The sequence below is a fragment of the Anabrus simplex genome, chromosome 1 (assembly GCF_040414725.1).
Source record: "Anabrus simplex isolate iqAnaSimp1 chromosome 1, ASM4041472v1, whole genome shotgun sequence".
In the NCBI taxonomy this organism is placed as follows: Eukaryota; Metazoa; Arthropoda; class Insecta; order Orthoptera; family Tettigoniidae; genus Anabrus; species Anabrus simplex.
In genome coordinates, this window is record NC_090265.1 from 548,302,962 (window position 1) to 548,327,324 (window position 24,363).

The window sequence follows — 24,363 nt, forward strand, 5'->3', positions numbered from 1 at the left end:
CATTCTCGTCTTGGTCTCCCTCTATTTCTCTTACACTCCATGACCGAGTCTGTTATTCTAATAATAATAATAATAATAATAATAATAATAATAATAATAATAATAATAATAATAATAATAATAATAATAATAATAATAATGGTATGGTCTCTGCTACCGTGTGCAGGCATTAATATGATGTCATTCAGGCTGCCTGCTTGTCATTTTCTACTTTTCCTTTTTTACCATATGGCAGATAACCGAATCTCTGTTGAGCGATCTAGGAATGAGTTGTTGTTGTTGTTGTTGTTGTTGCTGCGTTTTTTTCTGGTAAGCACCGAATAGGACATAAAGTACCGATGGAATTTCTCCACCCTTCAAAAATCCGACTACCTCTGTCGGGTTTGAACCTGAGACCTTGGGATCCAGAGGCTGACATTCTATCATTGATGTACAGAGAGAAATGCCCATCTGCTTATATAAGTGAATAAAGACAATGTTGCAGTGAGCTTCGGAATTCTCCTTAAGGCCGGATAGAGATTTATGCTGAAGAACAAGCTCATCTGAGTTCTAAGAGTTATTTCAGTTATGCTTCCTGGAGCACGAAAGGGAGACATGCAAGGAAACTCCAGAATAAACTTAATATTCCTACAACCAATAGCACACACTAACACATTCATAATCAACAACCTTTAACCCATTCTTCGGCACGTTTTAACAATCTCATGAGAGTGTGAAATATTTCCGTTAGCACTAGGTTTCTGCTGCGTACACGTTCCGCTACGGACAGGTTTCACTATATATTTCATTTGGTATTACAACGCGTAGGCGGGGTAAATAAGTGAACACAGAAACTAGTACCGTTAAACTTATAAAATTTATTATCTAATTACTTAACACACACATACATATCAGGATCGCAACTTACACGTCACAGTACTGATCATACAATTACACAGTTTGTACATTGTACATTCTGTTCAGTCACACTCGGTCTTCGTCCACTAGCACTTCACTCAGCCACTCAGTTGCTCTCGTTGCCGCTGTCACAGTCCTCAGTTCACAGCCTGCATACGTCAGTCTCGCAGTTTAGGATGACGTACGCTATATACCCGTTCATTCCAGTCCCCTGGCGATATCCAGTATTCTGTTCCATACCGCTACAGCACACACAGCGTGGAGCGAATATCAGTTCCCAGACAGGAAACACTTTGCAGGCTGTCAGTTCACCCTCAAACACTCGGTACTCACATTGAACCCACAGCAGCAATTGGACCACTAACTCAACCGGACTCGTAGGTCTCATCTGACTTATATACCCTGGCCAGCCGTGCCACAACAGTCCGGAGGTTGGACGTTCCAGAAAATTCGCGAGGTAGAAGACTCCAGGTTAACCGTTCTCGTAATTTCCATTTCGTCTCCGCGCCGCCACGGGCGAATAGAGAGCGGCCTTGCACCTAGATTCGACCACACGTAGTGCGCCTTGGAAGGGACGGACGAGCCCGATGGTGACATCACTACGTCATGCGCTGGTCTCGCCCAAAGTCGGAGATTTAAACGGAGGCGGTTCGCGTTGCAATATTTTATTTTTGATTAGGATTTGAAGTATCTGAGGATTCTACTTGATAGGATAATAATAATAATAATAATAATAATAATAATAATAATAATAATAATAATAATAAATTTCGCGTGGCTATTGGTAGTCTAAGTGCAGCCTTTGTAAGGTAGACCCTCCAAATAAGAGGGTGAGTGGCATCTGCTGTGTATGGAAAACTGCGTGTTATTGTGGTGGAAGATAATGCCGTGTGGTGTACGAATTGCAGGGAAGTTGAGAACAGATAAAACACCCAGTCCTCAAGCCAATAGAATCAACAATTTAAGATTAAAATCCCTGAATCGGCTGAGAATCGAAGCCGTGGCCCTCTGAACCACTGCACTGAACATTCAGCCAAGAAGCCGGATACTTGATAGCCTGAAATTGTTGTTTAACGCGTAATAATGTTTTTTTCTACTTCAACACTTTTGTCTTATATTCTTCTCTTTTTTTTTTTCTGTTTTATAAATTTTGTTCGACCGACTGGGAATTGGTTAGGCTACATATTTTCCCTCTGATCCGGACGTTTCTATTGAAAGTTGTGTTAAACACACTATCATTTTATCTTTTGTATTAGTGAACCTCTCAACTTGCTCCGAATCATAGCAATTAGCATTCCGTTATCCCAGTGGAGCAGAGCCTTGGAAGGAGTTATGTTCGTGGAGATGAACCGTGTATTCCTTTCCTACTAAGGCCGGTGCACATTCAGAGTGCCGAGCTGTGCTGACCACCCGTGAACCAGACCTGTTCAAGATCACCCCAACGCACTTAAAATGGTGGGCTTGTTTTGATTATGGCTTGATTGATGATACTGAAGGGTTAAGGATAGAAACAGGTAATTTGAATTAGGAGTGAGTTCTTCCACCCGGCAATAAATTGGCCGCTATTCCTGTCCAAGCAACAAGTAAGACAACCTTGTCTTTTCATGTTAAATTTTAAACAAACAGTAGTTTTCAACGTAAATTGAATATGCTATATCAAAAGTCAGTAAAGATTTATATTCATTGATACGTTATTCATCGTTATAGGCTTAAAATTAGTTGAGAAAATGAGGTGTTGATAACAGAAATAATATAAACTTAAGCTAATATTCATGGATCTTATACGCAGGGATACAAAATACTAACATAATTTCTAGATCATCAAAACTCGTCCGGTATTATTTTATCTAAATTCCGTGTAACAACCACTGTATGAATATAATGTACAAACTATGTATATACATTCTTCACACCAGTGACCTATTGGTGATGTTTCTTGACATCATCTTGGAAGTCTATAAATGCCAATACACTTACATTAACTCTTTCTTTTAACTTAAATTTAAAACAAGCAATGTGTTAAGTAAACTATGCTGTGGTCGCTTAAGTGCGGCCAATATCCAGTATTCGGGAGATAGTGGGTTCGAACCCCACTGTCGGCAGCCCTGAAGATGGTTTTCCGTGGTTTCCCATTTTCACACCAGGAAAATGCTGGGGCTGTACCTTAATTAAGGCCACGGCCGCTTCCTTCCCAGTCCTAGCCGTTTCCTGTCCCATCGTCGCCATAAGACATATCTGTATCGGTGCGACGTAAAGCAACTTGCAAAAAAAAAGTAAACTATGTCAGAAGTCGGTTCAAAAAGATCCTATCCACTGATACCTTCTTCATCGCTGTAGGTTTTGTATGAGTGGAGAATAAGGGACATTGGCAACGAGAATGATATATGTATGATTAATAAATAATATAATAAAGGTGCGCAGGTCTTTCAAGTTGACGCGTCTATGGAGACCTGCGCAGGTTGATATGAAGTGAAAATTCACAGCCTGTTTCCAGTCATTCGACCGAATCAACAGTGGAATGAATTAAGCCCCCATCTAGCGGCGAGGATAGGAATTGTGCCAGCAATCGAAACTTGTCGCACTGACACATGAAATTAAATGATATTGGAGAGTGTTGCTGGAATGAAGTATGAGAGGGAAAACCGGAGTTCCCGAAGAAAACCTGTTCTGCCTCCGCTTTAACCAGCACAAATCTCACATGAATTGACCGAGATTTGTACCACGAAACTAAGCGGTGAGAGGCCGGCGCGCTGCCGCCTGAGCCACGGAGGTTCGCTAGGATGATATCTAATGTTGAAAAACGGCAGAATTACCCAGTCTCCGAGCTAGAGGAAGTAATCAATGATTGCTAAACATCCCGACCCGACAAGGAATCGAACTCGGGTTCACTTGGACCGAAGAACCCGTATGCTAACCAATTAGCCATGGAGCTGAACAACAACACAGAATAACAATTACATTAATAATATCCATTATATAGTGTTGGGATTAATCTGCTGTTAGGCTGTATGACGCAACATGCTACGTATGAAGCGGAATTTCAGAATAGTTTATATTTAGTTAGCTAGTTAACATAAAGTTTCGTACACTCCTTGTGGGAGGCAATTTGCGAGCCTCCCTTAAAATCGCATACAACCGACAAAGTTCCACGCAAGTTACCCGCGCCCGTATTTGCAATGCCCTCTGTACATTCGCTTGCTACGAGGCTCGATATGCTCTTCATAACTTGCATTTCTCTTCTAAACTTGGACTCAAAAGCAGTCGCATATTGTAAGGGCTCTTCTAGTATTGAGAAGTTGGCGTGATGTTCATGTGACCTGCCTCCATTGTGTTCCGTTGACGTCACCCTGACTTGATTAAAGAATGCTGAGGGAGGTCTCTCCTGTGCGCAGGCAAGTTATTTTATGGTCTCCTACATTGCATGTGGCGTACGAGTACAATGAGCTTTTTGCATGTCTCGGAGTCTCGCTCTAGCTTTGTTATTGCCCAAACCCATTCACTTTATTATTCATTCATAAGCACTGCGCTCTCTCTACGTACTCTCTTCTATGGCTTGTGGAAGTGGAATGTTCCGCTTTTCAAACATCACATGGTGGGTTACATCAAAATGCGTATTTTGAACATACACCGTAGTTCCGAAGGCTGGTCTGAGGCTTTGGGAGCATATGGAGGGGCGTGTGCTCTAGAGGCAAAACAGCTGCGAACACCCGAATGACGATCTCTGCCTGCAATTCAACTGGAGTTACATAGAGAAGGCTCTTCAAGCGCTCCCACAGAAGAAATTCAATGGGATGAGGTCGGGAGAACGAGGAGGCCACGTAGCAGAAGGCTGCACTCATGAACAGTTTTCTGAAACCTCAATTGAAAATTTTCCACCTATTTTTATTTAATAAAACATATGCACACTAATGTTCATATAAAACAGAACACCTTCGAAGACTAGAGATAGGAAGTTCATATACACAGAACATGTTCATCAGTATGTTCTGCAGAAACGATTAGCATTTCAGTCACCTAGGTTCAGCATGTGTCCGTTGCCTAGTAGGCACTCCGTCCTCCATGGGCACTGATAACTTGTTCCATGCGAGATGGCGTCGACGCGTATAAGGCACGAATGGCATCCTGGAGTATAGGCGTCTATACTGCGTTCACCTGGTTCCAGAGTTCATCTTTGGTGGTTGGCATTGGGTCACAGCGTCACACCCGTCGTTTCACCATATCCCACACATTTTCGATTGGCGACAAGTCTGGTGATCGGGCGGGCCAGGGCAATAGTGTGACATCCTGTGGCAACAAGAAGGCACGTGTTCGTGCAGCAACATATGGTCGCGCATTGTCCTGCTGAAATATGGCGTCTTGAGTGTCGTTTAGAAAAGGTATGGCTACGGGTCGGAGGATGTCATTCACTTAGGTCAAACCGGTCACAGTGCCCTGGACACGCACTAACTGTGATTTGTGGTTGTACCCAATAGCACCCCATACCATAATGCCTTGAGTTGGCGCTGTATGTCTTGTGTGAATGCAGTCATTGTGGTGCCTCTCCCCCTGTTTGCGGCGAACCAAAATGCGATCATCATTTTCAAACAAACAGAACCTGTATTCGTCCGAAAACACTATCTGCTGCCATTCCTGTCCCCAGTAACGTCGTTCCATACAGCATTGCGGTCTAGCATGTTTATGCACATTAGTCAAGCGTAGGCGAAGAAGTGGCCGAGGCGCCGGTAACCCAGGCCGTAATTAACGGCGACGGACTGACACTCCTGATAGTGTACGTTGTGTTACACTGTTCCACTATTGCGCCAGAGCAGAGGAGGACGCAGATCTGTCCTGCAATGCCATTCGGAAGAGGTGTCCATTTTCTCGGGGGTGTTGTCTGGGTGGTGCGACCAGATCCATCTCGTCGTGTTCTATGGCCTTCTGTGAACCATTCTATACACACCCGTTGCACTGCAGACACACTTCGTCCCACACGAGCAGCAGTCTCCGGGATGGATGCATCACGTTCTCTCATGCCAATAATGCGCCCTCTTTCAAACTCACTCGTTTGACGGTACGGTTTCCGCATACGTCTGCGAGGCAGCCTGCACGTCTTCTCATGTCAAAATGATCCATTACCTTCAGTTTATAGCGAAAACGAGAGCCGCAGGCACATTTTACCAATCGGTGGTGGTGCGCTAAGATATCGATGTGGACCTTGAACCTGAGGGCCGACGAGGTTCAGATGCCAATAAGTTCTTCAGAACATACTAATGCACATGTCCTGTGAATATGAACTTCCTATCTCCAGTCTTTCAAGGTTGTTAGGAACATGAGTGCATTTGCCTCTTCTGCCATCCCTGGTATTATGAGTACTGAACTTTGTTACATTCGGTATAATATAGAGGTAATCCTTGTAATCTACACTGATGGAGAATTTCATTTTTAATTTTTTACGACCCACTAACCACTTTTACGGTTTTCTGAAGTGTAGAGATGCCAGAATTTAGTCCCGGAGGAGCTCTTTTACGTGTCAGTAAATCTACCGACACGAGGTTAACGTATTTGGGCATCTTCAAATACCACTGGACTGATCCAGGATCGAACTTGCCAAGTTGGAGTCAGAAGGCCAGCGCCTCAACTGTCTCAGCCACTCAGCCCGGCAAGATTGAGAAGGTGTCTAGCAAAGTTCCGAGGGATTTGCCAACAAAAGAGGAATAACGACAAAGTACACGACCCTCCTCAGAATATTCAATATCAAAAGGTGAAACATCTTTATAGACATTGAAGCCAGAGAAGGTAAAAGCAAAACAGAAACAGCGAACTCTGGGGATGAAGGAATAAATTTTTAAAACAATGAAAACTGAGATTATGAGAAATATTAATTAAATATAGTTCAAAAACTGGTCATCAATGCTCATTTTCGTAAATACGTCCCTTACTATCCGCGCATATATCTGAAGCAAAGCGGGCTGTACAGACTATGAAAACCCTTGGAAGAGTGGAAGGTGAAGGATTCCACTATCCGTGCCCTCCGGTCTCAATGGCTGTCTTTACACCCAGCAATTCATTTGGTGCTCACTTTCGGTGTAGACTGAATGAACCTCTCCAAAAGCTGCTGGGAATTTCGTGTCTAAACGTTTCGACTTATTGATAGGCATCCTTCAGGATGAATCAAGCTCGCCTTTTTACCGTCTCGCCTAGGCACCCCGAACATATATCAGAACTTGTGTTGAAAATTTCCCCTCATGTTAGCTACAGAATGTGGCCATGGGGAGGATTTCAGGATGTGGGTTAGACGTTATACGTAACATGTGAGTGACCACCACCTACTGTGCACCCTGGTGTCTAACGCAAGAGTGTCATCAACGTCTCTGTGTGACGTCGCACTCGATCAATACATGACCCTGCCCCCACGTCAGAGATGGATGCGTGTGTGAGTTCACAGCACATTAACAATAGGCTTCCATATCGAGAGTTCAACACGCAGAGCAATATTGTGTCGTAATGTTCTAGTTAGTGGACTTACTACCCTAGTCGTCACTTTCTACACTTGTTACCCTACTACGTCACTTTTTACACTTGGTATCGTTCTACATCACATTGTACGGTTGTTACCGTAGCACATCACCTTCTACACTTCTTATCTTAGTACATCACCTTCTACACTTGTTACCCTAGCACATCACATTCTACACTCGTTACCCTACTACGTCACTTTTTACACTTCTTATCCTAGTACATCACCTTCTACACTTCTTAGTACATCACCTTCTACACTTGTTACCCTAGCACATCACATTCTACACTCGTTACCCTACTACGTCACTTTTTACACTTGTTAGCCTAGCACATCACCTTCTACATTTCTTATCCTACTACATCACCTTCTACACTTCTTATCCTACTACATCACCTTCTACACTTCTTATCCTACTACATCACCTTCTACACTTCTTATCCTACTACATCACCTTCTACACTTCTTATCCTACAACATCACCTTCTACACTTCTTATCCTAGTACATCACCTTCTACACTTCTTATCCTGGTACATCACCTTCTACACTTCTTATCCTACTACATCACCTCCTACACTTCTTATCCTACTACATCACCTTCTACACTTCTTATCCTACTACATCACCTTCTACACTTGCTACCCTTGTACACACTTTCTAAATTGCATTAGAACATCGTTAACCTGCACTAATTAGGGGGCTAAGTTGACCGGATTAACGGAAACTTAATGGAACTGTAGAAAGTGATTTACAAATCAGTTCACACCAACGAAACATGTGTATTACCGTATGTGCATTGAGCTATGCAGAAATACTCACTGAGTCTTCGAATTTGAAAGGTCACCCTGAACTCGCTGATAAGTTTAATTCTAACCGCTTTGCCAGTCTTTCAACTGCTGCTTGAATTTCAGTTTCTCTGACCGTATACAGTCGAACGTAGTTGTGTAATCCGCTTGATCACAGAATCATCTAGGGTTACGGTCTGCAGAATCAATCAATCAATCAATCAATCAATCAATCAATCAATCAATCAATCAATGAATCATTTAGTGACCGTCACTCAGGTGGCAGATTGCCTATCAATTGTTTCCCTAGCTTTTTCTTAAATATTTTCAACCAACTTGGAAATTTATCGAACATTTTCCGTGATAATGTATTCCAGTCCTTTACTCTTCGTCCTATAAATGAATATTGACCCCAATCTGTCCTCTTGAATTCCAACTTTATCTTTATATTATGATATTTCGTACTTTTGAAAGCTCCATTCAAACTTATTCTTCTACTTATATCATTGCACGCCAACTCATCACTCGCAGCTCGAAACATACCACATAGTCGAGCATCTCGTCTCCTTACTCCCAAGTCTTCCCAGCCCGAAGTTTGCAACATTTTCGTAACACTAGTGCTTTGCCGGATATCACCCCGAACAGATCGTGCTGCTTATCTTTGAATTGTTTCCAGTTCTCTTATTAAGTAGAGCTGCGTATGCTCCCATACACTGGAGCCATACTGTAACTGCGATCTTACCAGAGACGTATACGCCCTCTTCTTTATATCCTTAATACAACTTCTAAATACTCTTATAACCATGATTTCTTATTTGCTTCACTGTACATTTTATTTTTCCATATTACACTTTTTGCACGAAGTACGTAACAGTTCGCTCTTTTTCTTCCTAAAGTTGGAGACAACTTGCTTTGCTATTCTGCAATCTGCACAAATTTTAATCTCTGATGTACCCTTTTCAAATACTTCTGCTACAGCATCTATAGAAAGACCTTTGTGTTTCTGTCCAGAAATGGGCTTACTTGGTGACATATTGGTCACACGTGTAAGTTCAATAAACTGCAGTACTGTACAATACAGGGAACGAGATGTGTTTGACACAACAATTTAATAGAAATAGACTGCAGTCAGTGTGTGTGTCCGCACAACAATGGATAAACAATCTTAACAGTCATGGAGCTATGTGATGGACTAGAGTGTTAACTTCCAGCCACTGTAAAACCATGCATTCTGTATTTTCGTAAATTTCTTTCCGGATTAAGTGAAGTGCGGCTTATCTGGGTCCGAATTGACGAACTTTTACAGTATAATATCAGAATTAACTTTTTTCACTATTACTGTAGCCGTAATGACGGCAGTTCTCAGATTTTATTTAATATGATGTATTTATTCAATAGTTATGCATACATCAAGTACCGTACGAAAAATAAAAACTTTTGCAAACGAATGCAGTATTTCCGGACAAGACGAAGCCGAGCCTGTAATATAGGATGAGTCCGCTGTATTTCTTTGCGTAACGTTGTACACAAAATACTTTTTCAGTAAAATTTCTATACATTATAATTGAAAATTAGAGTTGTTTTAAAAGTTTTCAAAATGTCACATTGGATCAATATTCCTTGTGCTTTGAAACAAAGAACATTCCCCGTGAAACGATGTATGGCGACCAATTTGTTTCCGACGTATTTTGTGTAAGAGGCCACTAATATGTTGCTATAATGACTTCAGTGGATTGTGAGGTTCGTGGCCATGGAACGGCTTGTTGTTACAAGTTTAGATGGCGGCAATTCCTTATTACATGCTGTTTGCCATTATTTATTCAATACCGACAAATATTATCGTGAAATTCGGTTGCTAGTAGTCGAAAAAAAAAAGTGCAACTGTTTTAGAGAGCATATGCTAAAAATATCCCGTGGTGTAGGGGTAGCGTGCCTGCCTCTCACCCGGAGGCCCCGGGTTCGATTCCCGGCCAGGTCAGGGATTTTTACCTGGACCTGAGGGCTGGTTCGAGGTCCACTCAGCCTACGTGATTAGAATTGAGGAGCTATCTGACGGTGAGATAGCGGCCCCGGTCTAGAAAGCCAAGAATATCGGCCGAGAGGATTCGTCGTGCTGACCACACGACACCTCGTAATCTGCAGGCCTTCGGGCTGAGCAGCGGTCGCTTGGTAGGCCAAGGCCCTTCAAGGGCTGTAGTGCCATGGGGTTTGGTTTGGTTTTTGTTTTATGCTAAAAATATTTATGCCTAACATTAATTTGTATTTAACTCTAAAGGTAGGTCTGTGTCTGAGATACTTGTTCATCTCTTTTGGTCAAATATATTTTGGGCGCTTTCTCTTTCTTTCTTTCTTTCTTTCTTTCTTTCTTTCTTACATACATACAAATGCTTCGTGAGCACTGCGAATTCCCAAACCTCCCGTTCAAGTTTATACCTGCAAGCGGCATTGTCGTATTCAAAGAAGAAATATAACAGGTGACAAGAATTATTCTACCTCCTTTGTGAGGTTTTTGTGCTGCATGTATGCATAAATCCTGTCTGTTGCGTTTCACTTCTGAAAATTGTCTTGTAATTTCAACGGTTTGGGTTATGACGTTGCGGTAATAGTAAACTTCTTGCTGTGTATTGAAACAGGCACTGGAATGGCGTATGGCTCTTAGTGCCGGGAGTGTCCGAGGACAAGTTCGGCTCGCCAGATGCAGGTCTTTTGATTTGACTCCGTAGGCGACCTGCGCGTCATAATGAAATGAGAAACAGTCACTAAGGAGGGCCAATCGTTGTAACTAATTTGTGAGGTTTGTGACCATGGCACGGCATGTTGTTATTATTTTAGGTGATGGTAATTGCTTATTTCATGCTGTTTGCCATTATTTATTCAATACCGACAAACATTATCGTGAAATTCTGTTGCTAGTAGTCACGAAAAGCAAATAAATGGGGAGGTTATGCGAAATTTACTGTCGGTAACCTTTGTTATAGATCCTCTAGCCTATTAATAACCCTGCGGAATATAAGCCAAATTTACTGTCTCTAGACGGTGAGTGCGGTGGTCAGGTTGCATTAAACACTTTATTAATCAATTATATCCTGATAGTTTATTTGGAGTACGGAGAAATGAACACGCAAGTTTTGACTACGGTACTGGGAATATGAACTGCAATTAATTTTTCCTAGCACTGTTGATCTAGAACACTACAACATTGTAGAATTTTTACCTATATCTATTTTTTTCGAAAGTTCACTTCTGATATACATCATATTGGAGTCTGGTATATACTAGTGTCTCACACAGAAGTAACGGTATTCGCTGTCTGTCGTGAGAGGGGACCGAAAGGGGCCCCAGGGGCTGTTAACTTGGGAGCGTGGGTTGGCGATCACGGGACCCTTGGCTAAGTCCTGGCATTGCTTCACCCTTTTAAATGTGACACGATTAATTGCACGAAATGTATGTCTAGACCTTATATCATTACTAGCGAAAAGATAGGTCAAGGAACTCTGATTCCAAGAATCAGTCTAACACGACTCGACACCACCACTTCATTTCGTTCAAAAAAACTATTTTTCATTCGTCATGCTTTTTGTATGGGGATTAACAAAGCACAAAGGCAAAGTTAAGATCGTGCTGGAATCTCCATCACAGGCACCATCTACTCATGGCCAGTTCTATATTGCGATGTCTCGAGAGAGTTCCTTCAATAATTTGAAAGTGCAAGCGATACCTAGAGTGTAGTATACCGAATAAAGAAGTGGTTTAAGAATGCAATGAATGTGGCGTCCGTTATTTATAATTAGTTCTATCATAATATGCTGTTTATTTCTACAAAATCTTTCAACAAAAAAAGGAAAGAACCCTCCGTCGCACGTTGAAGGGGTCAGTTATGTGGTGGATATTTAACAAGCAATGAACACTTATGATAGAACTAGCAGAATTATGCATTCTTTGCATGGATATTTTCTTCCTGCCACAACACAGGGAAAGTTATGGCAGGAGATATAAACGCGGCATAAAAAAGAACTGTTATAGCAGTCCGTGACCTATCTTTCGGAAACATTCCTCATTTTTAGCTTGCTTTTTTATCTACATATTTTTAACCCTGAGGGCCTCAAATTTTCACTACACCGTTACTTACGACCTAAGGGAAATTACCTCTTATTTCTTAAGGTTTCTGAGATATCGTGATGATTGTGTGAGTGGTACTTTGCATTCATATATATGTACAGTGGATGGGCAAGGAATAAGGAATGCATACTTTAAACACTTCTTACATTTTAGTTTACACCTTACTTAATGAGGCAAATGTCGTCAATTCAATAATTTTTACAGCAACCAAACTTCACACAATAGTGTATACACCTACGTTTAGCTTTAATTGCATTTTCAATCATCTAAGGCATGTATACAGCGTGTAACAAAAATGTACGGCAGAAATTGCAGGACACATTCCTTATACATAGATGAAGAAATTATGTTATATGAAGATGGGTCTATAAACGCTTTGTTTCCATGTTACACCTCATTGTCTGCAACTCATTAATCATGGGAAACACACAGGAACAGAACGCACCAGCATACCACATGCAACTCTTTCTGACAGGAGATGTTCAATATGCCCTCCATGAGCTTTGATACATGCTTACCAAGGTCATACTGTTCACTGGAACAGTTGATGTTACCTGTAAACAAACAATGACGTAAGTCGCATGGCAACAGGGACATGTAAAACAAAACACTGGCGGTACACCTACGATCATGACACCGTTAACAGACGTAACCAAGTGTGCATGTTTCCCATTATTAATGAGTAGGTGTAACATGGAAACAAAGCGTTTCCGGACCAATGTTCATATAACATCATTTCTTCGTCTACGCGTGAGGAATGTGTCCTGCAATTCGTGCCGTACATTTTTGTTACACCCTATATAAAGTAGAATACAACTATAGTTTCGGAATAGTTCTTGGGACGGTGAGCGATAGAAAAAATTAAAGTCGTAAAAATCGAAAACATATAAGTATAGAAATATAAAAGAATCTCCAAAATTACAGACACAATGAGAAAGCGAAGAATACAATTCATGGAGCTCTTAAAAAGAATGGACTGAAACAGACTGACTCACAGAATTTATACACTCGTAAAGAATAAAACCACTAGATCATACAGACAGAGAAAGACATGAAGGAATTAGGGATCACTAAATCTACTAGTTCGAGATGAAATAAAAAAAAATCATACTCACGGTATTTTGAAGATGAGAGAAGGATTAACCGATATGTATGGAGCCTGCAGTGAAAACACGCCTATTTACTACGTATGAAGGAATACTGGGCTAAAAGAAGAAAAACTAACAAAATAATGTTGTTTCCGCGTGGTCCTTAGTGACCCATTCGCGAAGAAGAAGAATATCTAGACAATACGTGCGATGGCATTATTAAATATCTCATTTTAAAGGGGAAGGACCAACGTATCTATGAAAAAATGACCTCGATAAAACGTTACCGGATGGCATAACAGTGCTACCATCTTGCGGTACTAAAATCGCCGACCCGCGTGGCAAACAGGTTAGTGTAGCTCTGGACTCCGACGTGGTAGCATGTCGCGTTAAGTGTCGTTTGCTTCATTTCAGTGGGCTCTACAAGTATACGGCAAAACACAAATCAAATAGTGAACATTTTACAGAAATGTGATGCGAAGTATTGCGAAAAATAATTCGTTAAATATCTCAGCAGCATATTGCTTTGAGGTTATCTAAAACGCATTCAAGAAGATAAAGCGGTTTGTCATAATTCTAAAACGTTCAAAATCATCAGTAATGAGTTCATCGGGAGCATGTCGTCAATAACATTACAAAACCGTGAACAGCCCCGTTCAATTATTTGGGTTTAATACCACCATTAGGTGTGAATCTGATGGCTAATCCACACCAACGTTAACAAAACGAAGTTAATAAACAATGTTAATGGAAACATTTTCCAACATAGTTAATAAACTTTTGTTAACAAACTCCTTCAACAGTATGTCCATACCAAAAAGCTGTTTGTGAGGTTACAATTGATAGGTCAGGAAGAAGAAAATTCTTACAGCTGCAGCTTTCATTAGTTTAGTGAGTACAATTAGACACAAGGGCAGACTCAAAGTATGACTCAAAGTATGCCAAAGAAAAATATTGGAAAGGCGTTTAGAATTAACTCTGAAGAAAACACTTATGTCAGAAGGTTTAATTCATGATGCAGCAGGCTTTCAAAATTTTTCTTGAGAATGCCCCCACATGACTTTCAGTTCTTGTTGACAATAATTTGGCCTAAAATTGTAAGAAATGATACCATTATCGGAAATTCGCCTCCATTAATGACAGGCTAGTAATTTTAAGATTCCTCGCAACTGGCGACTCGTACATTTCACTTATATTTGTTTGGAGTATCAAAACAAGGAATTTCAGTCATTGTGCCTGAGGTGCTTTATACACCAGTCTCAAGGAACTGGTAAAGGTACGAAATAAAGAAAATCTTCATTTAAGCTAGTTAGGATAGTATCAGCGAAGAGCGAAGCTGGAAATAAAACTTCATTAGAACATAGCTAAAAGAATACAATACAGAATTAAAAATACGGTATATTAGAACTTTCGCTTACGATTTGATACTTTTTAGAAGGAATGAGAAAACATCGTATTCGCGCGACGAATTTACAGTATATGCTCTAATTGCGTCTTCGCGCATGTGCGAATCCAAATATTAACAAAAACATTAAACGTTAATGAAAAGTTTTATTCACAAACGTTAAATATATTTTGTTTATAAACATGGTCGAAAAGTTTACGAATACGCTATTTTGTTTATTAACAGTACAAAATGTTCATGAACATTGTTGTTTAACAGTGTTTATTAACAAAGTTGACGAAAACATCTTGGTGTGGACGCATTTTTAACCTTAATTTACTATTCAAGAAAGCAAGTTTTTATTAATATTCATAATTCGCCCTCTGTAGATTATTTCACTCTAAGACATAGTTTTCACTAGATGAATGAAACATTCCAGTGTCATCACTGGGTTTACTTGACGGATAGCATGCTATGAGAGTATGAATCACCACTTGTTTCTAGAAGTTCGCGTGTCTCTTCTGTGTCTGGAATGAAACTCTATATTTCTGCATTTTACAGAACTATTGGTACAGTACAAATCTTGCTCTGACATTTGTTCGAAGCCGTATGCCTTGTGTACTACTTTGTGAAATTCATTCATTTGAGACAAGGATATTTCTTTATTTTTCTATTCCGTTTCCCTCTTCATTTTTGCTGACACGTGTAAAATCGAGAACTTGTGTACTACTTTGTGAAATTCATTCATTTGAGAAAAGGATATTTCTTTATTTTTCTATTCCGTTTCCCTCTTCATTTTTGCTGACACGTGTAAAATCGAGAACTCGCGACATTTTCAATCGTACCCTGAACCTCAAGTATGTACGCGGAGTTAAAGGCAGTCCATTAAGGAATTTACAATTGAATTAAGCGTATGAGTTCAACGAATATCTTCAGTCATTGTCTCTAACTCACAATCTTTATCCAACAAATTACCACATGTTTTCTCTTGGGTAATCTATATACTGTATATGAAAATGGATGTAGGCCTATGGTTTAATGTGTTCCACAGCTCCTCCTAACCACTAGAAAAATTTCAACCAAATGTGGTGCACACTTGACTTACTATCTGGAGAAAAATACTGTGGGGTAAGACATCGCAAGCACCCCTACGTGTAGGGGTAGGGAGGGAGTGAGTGACATAAATAACCAAAAAATAGCGTCGAATTCATAGTTTTCGGGGTTCCTGAGATGAATTGTGATTCTTCGGATGTTATTTAAGTCCAAATTCAGCCTCATCAGCGTGGAGAGTGAGACTGAGTAAAAAAGAAAATATCCAAAATGGCCGAGCTTAAGGATGTATGTGTGTATGTCCTAGCATACATCTCAACCAAACTTGGTACACGTAAGACTTACTATCTGAAAAATAATACTGTGGGGGCAAGACACCCCGACGGAGGATGGTGAAATGTAAAAACCCGAAAACGACCAATTTCAGTGTCGAATCCCTAGTTTTCGGGGTCGCTGAGATGAATTGTGATACTCTGGATGCCGTTTACGTCCATGTTCAGTCTTCATGGGCATGGGGGGTGAGCATATGTAAAGAAGAAAATGTCCAAATCATATTGAATCCACTGTTTTCTGAGTCCCTAGGCTGATTGGTGGCAATCCCAATGAGAGTTGGAATCGTGTACATCATATCCATAGCGCGATACGTAAATACATACAGTTATCGCTTATTTTTATTATTTATTTGAAAAGATCAGCTACTTCGCAGACAATCTGGGATTCCACGAAGACAGAGTTAAACGAAAAACTAAATAATCTCAAACTAAAATAATAACTCTAAGAGTACAAAATAGTTCCTGAAATAGCAATCCACGTCACAATAAAGAAATCTACAAAATTTGACTTTTCACATAATTAACAGCTAATATAAAGCCCAAATCTGAATATTCAGAACAGTAATACAGCTAGTATTTTAAATAAAGTACATATCTAATTCGCTTTCAGAAATGTATTTTCCTGGAATTACGTTAATTAAACCCCGCCTACAAAAAGTGGGCCAGATAAACTTTCTTTGTTAGTGATCTAAAGTCACCTAAACTTATCGAAGTTTTTCAGCGACGCAAAAGGATGTGAAAGAACTGGGTTTTGGAAGGTAGTGGCCGAGCCCTTAATTCGCAGCTGAAGCACTTGCCTGGTGTGAAAACTGGAAGCCACGGAAAACCATCTTCGGGTTTGCCAACGGTGGGATTCGAACCCACCATCTCCCAAATGCAAACTCACAGCTATGCGACCCAAACCGCATAGTCAAATAGCTCGGTGATCATATAAACCGTTAATGAGCTCGGGATGAAAAGCATGCTTCGTGGGTTTTTTTTGTTTTTTGTTTTTTTTAGCGCGCAAGCAGTGGAATAAGGAGACTGACACACATACCGCCCATAGCAATTGAGAAGAAATCCCGACCAGTTTCATAAAAAGATCTCAAGTAGGACACCATTCTTCTTTTTCTTTTTCCTCTTTTACCGTCGCTTTTACCACGCCGTGGTGACATCAAACCGTGTCACTCTTACGAACCTGGTATCTTTTATGGCCAGATGCCCTTCTTGACGCCAACGTTGTGTGGAGAGATGTATTCACTGTTGCTTGTTTGGTAGTTTGATGTCTTGTGTGTGTGTATGAGAACTACAAATGCTGACACGTAGTTCCCGTGCCAGACGAATTAGCTAGACACGGCTAAAATTTGGAAGAGGTTCATCCCACGACATAAGGCAGAATACCTGGATGATGATGATGATGATGATGATGATGATGACATAAACTGTGTGAAAATATGGTCATGTGTTAATCTACCTTTATTTATATACACCAGGCGGCCCGCAGACGCCGTAATTTCTACTGACAAATGTCCCGCATGCACTTTTGATGCATGGGATGCCTAATCACTTGTTTTCGAAGGAGCGCTACAACGTACTCTATGTCGAATGTTGTGAAAGAAATAGCAGTCATTTTACTGCACACGTTTCATAACAGGGTGCGTCTGCAAATGCGCCAAGATGCAGAAAAGAAAATTTAATAAGTTTGAATTTATTCACATGTAGACATTCCACTCTATAAAAGATTTGTCCATGTGAAACAAAAACTAATACTTATCGGCGAAATACGTGTGTAGAAGGCAGATGTATGTTTGTAAACTCAAGTGCATACAATCTGCGAGCTTCAGCTACATTTCGACCAGATTCTCCATAGATTAAAATGAGGTCTGTGTATTCGTCGTTGCTGAACTCACTAGCCATTTCCGATGTGCAGACATCAAATGTAGTGTGCTGCCGTAGCATTCACCAGCCTAGTACTATGCACTCGAAAACGAGGTTTACTAATGCCAGAGATTGCATTAGACGGGAAGCATTGAGGGACATGCTACGAGCGACCGTCCGATTGTTATCTCTTCATACTCTGACGTAACCTGCTTGCTGGTAGTAGTGCCCCTGTGAAAATCAGTTGGTAGACATCCCATTCATCATTTGTGCTTGCAGGACATTTATACGTAGAAAGAACGGCGCTCGCGGGTCTCCTGGTATATTTAACTCCTAACAAGATGTAATGAAAGTTGATAATAAGTTGTCTGAGCGGACTCGATCCAATCGACTAAATGTTTTAGAAAAGTAATGAGATAGAGAGAGGGGGGAGAGAGAGAGAGAGCACGCCTATGACTTTACTCAGATTTTTTGTCCACTATTTAATGTAAAAGGGTCAAATATAATAGCACATCACATACTGTGTCATCGTGGACTGTAATAATTGTCTTTTTGTGTTGACAGGTCCGGCAGAACTACATCAGGCGCCGTCTGCTCACTACTTACAAAGCTCTGGAGCGGCTATCACAGAGCGAATTCAATCTGGACCGCCTGGAGGTGACACCCGCCACCGCGGCCGCTACAGCTACTGCTTCTGACGCGGTGATGATCACCACTGAGGCGACAACCACTACTGCCAACTCTACTGCTGGGGGAGGTGGTGCAGTAATGCATCTGACTGTCCCGGGAACGGCCCCCGCCTCCACTTGCACGAGCGCCGCTGTGCTGCGCGTCGTTAAACAGCGCGCCAGCAGGAACTTACCGCTGACCATCAGGGATGTTGAAAGAGAACGAGGAAAACCCCTGTCCAAATACGAGCGCAACATGATGATCTTCAACTGGTTACACACACTCGACGACTCCGCTTTCGAGGGCCTGCAATGATTCTGCCAAGAGAGTTAAACCAGTTGATAAAAATAATACTGGCTTCCTAATTACTTGTTATTATCTATAGAGCTTAAAACACACCATTCATTTGTCTCCTTTGATGAAAACTCATTCCGCTGTTGCAATTAAGAAAACAATTGCCGACATCAAGGCCTTGTGTTTGTTGTGTTCCTAGCCCGAGCAGTCCCCCTACAGAGAGAATGGCACTAAGTCAAGCTGCAAAATGGTGGAGCTGTTTTACGTAGTTCACACAGAGATTAAGATGGCGCAGTAAAACGTCTTTGAAGTCTCAGGAGAATTTATTTGATATAAATGAAAGTGTTCCAATCCTAAGGATTCACAAAATCCATTCTCTAAGCTTGCCAAATATTCCGTAGATTTATTAAAGTGTCCAACCAATATCTGACAGAAAAGTATTTTTTTTTAAAGGGAGAGTACGACTGACAAATTCTGATTCCAGTTGTGTCTGGAATATGAATAGAAGACTGGTAAAGAACGAGAGTAGATATTGTATAAGTCCCAACGTCTTTAAGTAAGAATTTGAAAATAGAAATAGCATTCCAGAAGGGTTTAGATTTGAATCCCCCATCTTATTCACAGTGCATTTGGAGTTGGGATGCACTCAGATATTAGTTCGGCCAAAATGTTCTAATTTTTACACAACTTTAATTTATCCACTGACGCTGAAAGAGTCTTTATAACTTTTGACGGACTTTTACGTCTAGTCATGTAGAACTAGTTTCATTCGACGTATGGATTTTCAGCTGTTTTTAAAGAGATCTGCCGATTATTCTGGAGTTCGATTATAGTTACTTACGCAACAGAGCGCAAGCCTAAAGCATATGGCCTCTTCAAGAGAATTTATTACAAACTGAACAACACATGGAGGAATTCTTCATCAAGATACTTAAAATTTTAGACCCTTTCTGTGAGGAATGGTTTGAAAGAAACTGTAGTCAGTAGAATACTTTATCCAAAGCTCTCGGGTTTTACGCGTGGTTAGATTTATTACAATATGTTGAATGATGATTGAATGAATGAATGAATGAATGAATGAAGAAATGAATATATGAATGAATGAATGAATGAATGAATGAATGAATGAATGAATGAATGAATGAATGAATGAGAAATGACTGTGCAAGGTGAATGTGTAGTGAATTCTTTAAGACTTACTATAAAACATTTTATTTTTGTTTAAAAAGTTACGCATATATAATATATTTTGCCTCTGGTTTGGAACTCTGTTGGCAGCAATATTTTCAGTTTTCAAATATGCTCGCATTTTGTAATGCAATGTTCTACTTTGGAAAGAATTTTATCAACTTGTGATTTATAAAAGAAATGACTGGAATATATGAAAGATAATAATATACTGTATATAACTACAGAATGTGGTAATTTAAAAAATAAACTATGACATTTCAAGTGACCAGGTAGTGAATAAATCTCAGATCTTTATAGAAAGCAGAGCTATTAAATTATATTTTTATTCAAATAGGATATCCATAATGAGATGGTAATTTGGCTAGTTTCATCAACATCTGTCAGTATTATTTAGCTTACGGTTACATAAGGAATCTCCGAAAAACAATCAATGATTATTCTTTAATGATTTTGACCAAGCCTGGCCAGCTTGTTCTGTGGTTTTCCCGTTAAGATCAGCCGCGAGCTACGACATCATTTTCAGTACCACAACAAGAAGATTTACATATAATAACCAAATAGATTGATTCATGCATTTAACACAAATAAAATATTTTAAGGCACGGCTTGGTTTTAAAGTCAGATTGACTAAATCAGGCGCGTAGGCCCTTCTGTTTTAGAGAAAGTCACAAGGAACCTCTTACTGAATTCTTCTTCCCCTTCTCCTGATGCTATCTTTTCTCGAAAGGTGGCAAGCATCATGGAGTAAATTTTCCCATCTTATGTTCCCTAGATCATGATAATAATAATAATAATAATAATAATAATAATAATAATAATAATAATAATAATAATAATAATAATAATAATAATAATAATAATATGGCCTCAGCATCCACGTGCAGGCATTTTGATTTAATACAATATAGACTGCCTGCGTGTCAGTTTTGACGTCTCTTTTTACTTGTTATTATCTACAGAGTTTAAAACACACCATTCACTCGTCTCCTTTCATGAAAACTCATTCCGCTGTTGCAATCAAGAAAACAAATGCCGACATCAAGGCCTTGTGTTTGTTGTGTTCCTCGCCCGAGCAGGCCCCCTACAGAGAGGATGGCACGAAGAATTAAAATCGTGGGTGTCAAACCAATGCGGGACGTTCTTCGCCCAGGATAATCTTCTCTGCTCACTCCTCGTTTCTCTTCTATCTTGCCTTCTATAATCAGTTGTATTAGGCTGTATTTGTCATTTCGCATGATGTGACCCAAACAGGCTGCCTTCTACGAGGGTTAAGACTTCACATGGTAATAATAATGCTATTGGCTTTACATCTCACTAACTACTTTTACGGTTTTCGGAGACGCAGAGGTACCGAAATTTTGTCCCACAGGAGTTCTTTTTACGTGCCAGTAAATCTACTGACACGAGGCTGACGTATTTGAGCACCTTCAAATACCACTGGACTGAGCCAGGATCGAAGCTGCCAAGTTGCGGTCAGAAGGCCAGCGCCTCAACCGTCTGAGTCACTCAGCCCGGATTTCACATGATTTTCCGGCTCGACAGATGGCGTGGTCTACCCATGGGATCTTGAACATTCTGCGGTACATCCACATTTCAAAGCCCCTAGTATCCATCCTAGACACCGTAAAGCAGCACCGCACTTCGTGACACAACGACGAGGTCACATTGCAAAAAATATGTTTAAATTTCAGAAACACACTCCCTGTATTACAAATTCAGGTTTTGATTTCTACATCCGGATCGTATTCCTGAGTTACTCAGTAGGTACTTGAATGGTGATAGTTTGAGTGCCTTTTCGAGCCGGCCCTGCGGTGTAGAGGTAGCGTGCCTGCCTCTTACCCGGAGGCCTCGGGTTCGATTTCCGGTCATGTCAGAGATTCTTACCTGGATCTGAGGGCCGGTTCGAGATCCACTCAGCTTACGTGATTACAATTGAAGAGTTATCCGACGATAAGAGAGCGGTCCCCGTCAAGAAAGCCAAGAATAACGGCCGAGAGGTTTCGTCGTGCTGACCACATGACACCTCGTAATCTGCAAGCCTCCGGGATGAGCAGCGGTCTCATGGTAGGTCATTGCCCTTCGGGGCTGTTGCGCCATGGGGTTTGCTTTTTGGTTTGGAGTGACTTTTCCCTCCAATATGGTAACAGCATTGGTAATTTTCTGCTAAATGATTACCATGAATATTCTTTTTTGAATATTTAGTTTAAGGACAAACTCCTTGTTTATTTCATTCATGCTGTTGAGGAGGAACTGAAGATTTTATAAATTTTCCATCTACGTAGTGGATTAAAATGCAGATCCATTAAACTCAGGTGATGTTAGTTGTCGTTTGTTTCAAGTATGAAAATTCAGGTTCAAATATTTTGGCACTAAGCAAGAATGCAGCATTTCACTACATTTTCTAATATTGCCGTACTTTTCTGGGGAAACATGTTTTCAAAATTTTGCAGCTCATTACCAGAGGAAACTATCCCACAAATATCCACATTAACAGGAAGGGAGTTTTACTAGATTTGTTAGTTTGAAAAATCTCATACTGAGGTACAACTATTTTAGTTAAATAGTTGTTCCACATTTTCTGCTAACCTAGAAAATACAAGATAGTAAAGTATTTACCACATTTTAAAATATATTAGCACTGCAAACTGTTATCTAATATGAGCATACATTAACGAAAAGATAAACGAAAATAAATAAGCCATGAAACACAAACAACTTAACCATACAATTTCTTCAGCCAATTCACATATCATCATAAAAAGCATGATACGTCATGATGGACTGTAGATCCCTCGTTTCAGCGCAGGAATATTCCTTCACTCTGGATACAGTAACGGTAGCTCAGCTATCACTCTGGAAATAAATGATGATCCCGCTACAGATTCTCTATCTATCACCTATCTAATGTGGAATAGCTGCCTCTGGCACACAAATTATCACTGAGGAAGAATGCAATAGTTTATATAAATGAATATAGATGGCACAGTTTACACACACAATTGCTAAGCTCAGTTCTTTCCTGATGATCAGGCCTAAAGAGATGCATTGTCCATGGAGAACATAGACTGATTTGACCTCCTATTACCTTTGTGTGTAAACCTAATAATAATGGGAACTGAAGATTCCCTCCAATACATCACATTTTTTAAGTAGCTGAGTCCGGATTCAAAGTTCTGAAGTATTAACCAATTTCAACAGCATGTTTAAACTGAAAACATATGGGTACATGTGTTTTTGATATTGCAAGTTCGTGAAGTAGTCGAAATTGTTTTGATTAAAGTCAATAAGCATAAGCTGACACTGGATTTGATAGGCAGAAATCAGGCCAATCATGTCAGCAATTGTCTTTTGAATACTTTCGGGGCTTTGAATATTTCTCCTCAGAAAATGCTTAGCGTTGAACGAAAATTAATGTCATGATCGACATGTTTGTCAGATCTGATTTAGACGAAAATGATACATCTATGCATAATTCAAATGTTTACAAAGGCAGATGTTTCTCAGTTTCGAAAATTTAGTGACTTGCTGGCATTAACCGACAGAGAGTACTCTGGATATAGTCAAGTGTTTTCTATAGTAATAAAACAAGAGCTCCAGAATGTATCTAGAGAATCTGGAGCTCGAGTTGATTTTATTTTGACTATTTAGCGAATAACTACAAATAAGCAGGCTAATAATAGGCAGGCTCCTTGGCTGAATGGTCAACTTAGTTGCCTTAGGTTCGATTCCCGGCTGGGCCGGAAAGTTTTAACTTGTATGGTTAATTCCTTCGGCTTGGGGACTGAGTATTTGTGTTTGTCCGGAAACATTTCTCTTCATATTCACAAAACACTTCACACTACTAACCACCACAGAAACACGCAATAGCGAATACATACATCCGTATAGAGTTGGCATCAGTAAGGGTATAAACGTGTAAAGGGGCAACATCAGGCTAAAAATAAGCACATTACATTTTTATTATTATATAAGGCCATTTCTGAGAGGAGATATTATTTTAATTAATTTTACTTTACTTCTCTATTTTAGGAAATCTAGTTAATATGACAATATTGAAAGTATATTCAAAACTGAAAATACGCAGGAAAGGATGATAGAGAATATTCTGTTCTAATAAAAGGAACAGGAGTTGTTCAAACTGGCCAAACTTACTCCCTCAGAAACAAGCTTCACTGAAAGAAGATGACTTGTTGTCTTCG

The 24,363-nt window shown here is 40.1% G+C and overlaps 1 protein-coding gene across 1 annotated transcript in view; it reads left to right on the top strand.

The window, feature by feature from the left end:
• LOC136857122 (uncharacterized) overlaps positions 1-19,987 on the top strand; it is a 220,631-nt gene extending 200,644 nt beyond the window's left edge. Inside the window, exon 3 of the mRNA XM_067135527.2 lies at positions 18,575-19,987. Within this exon, the coding sequence (XP_066991628.2) occupies positions 18,575-18,994 (420 nt within the window). The 3' untranslated portion in view covers positions 18,995-19,987. The remainder of the gene's footprint in view (positions 1-18,574) is intronic.
• Positions 19,988-24,363: the final 4,376 nt, after the last annotated feature.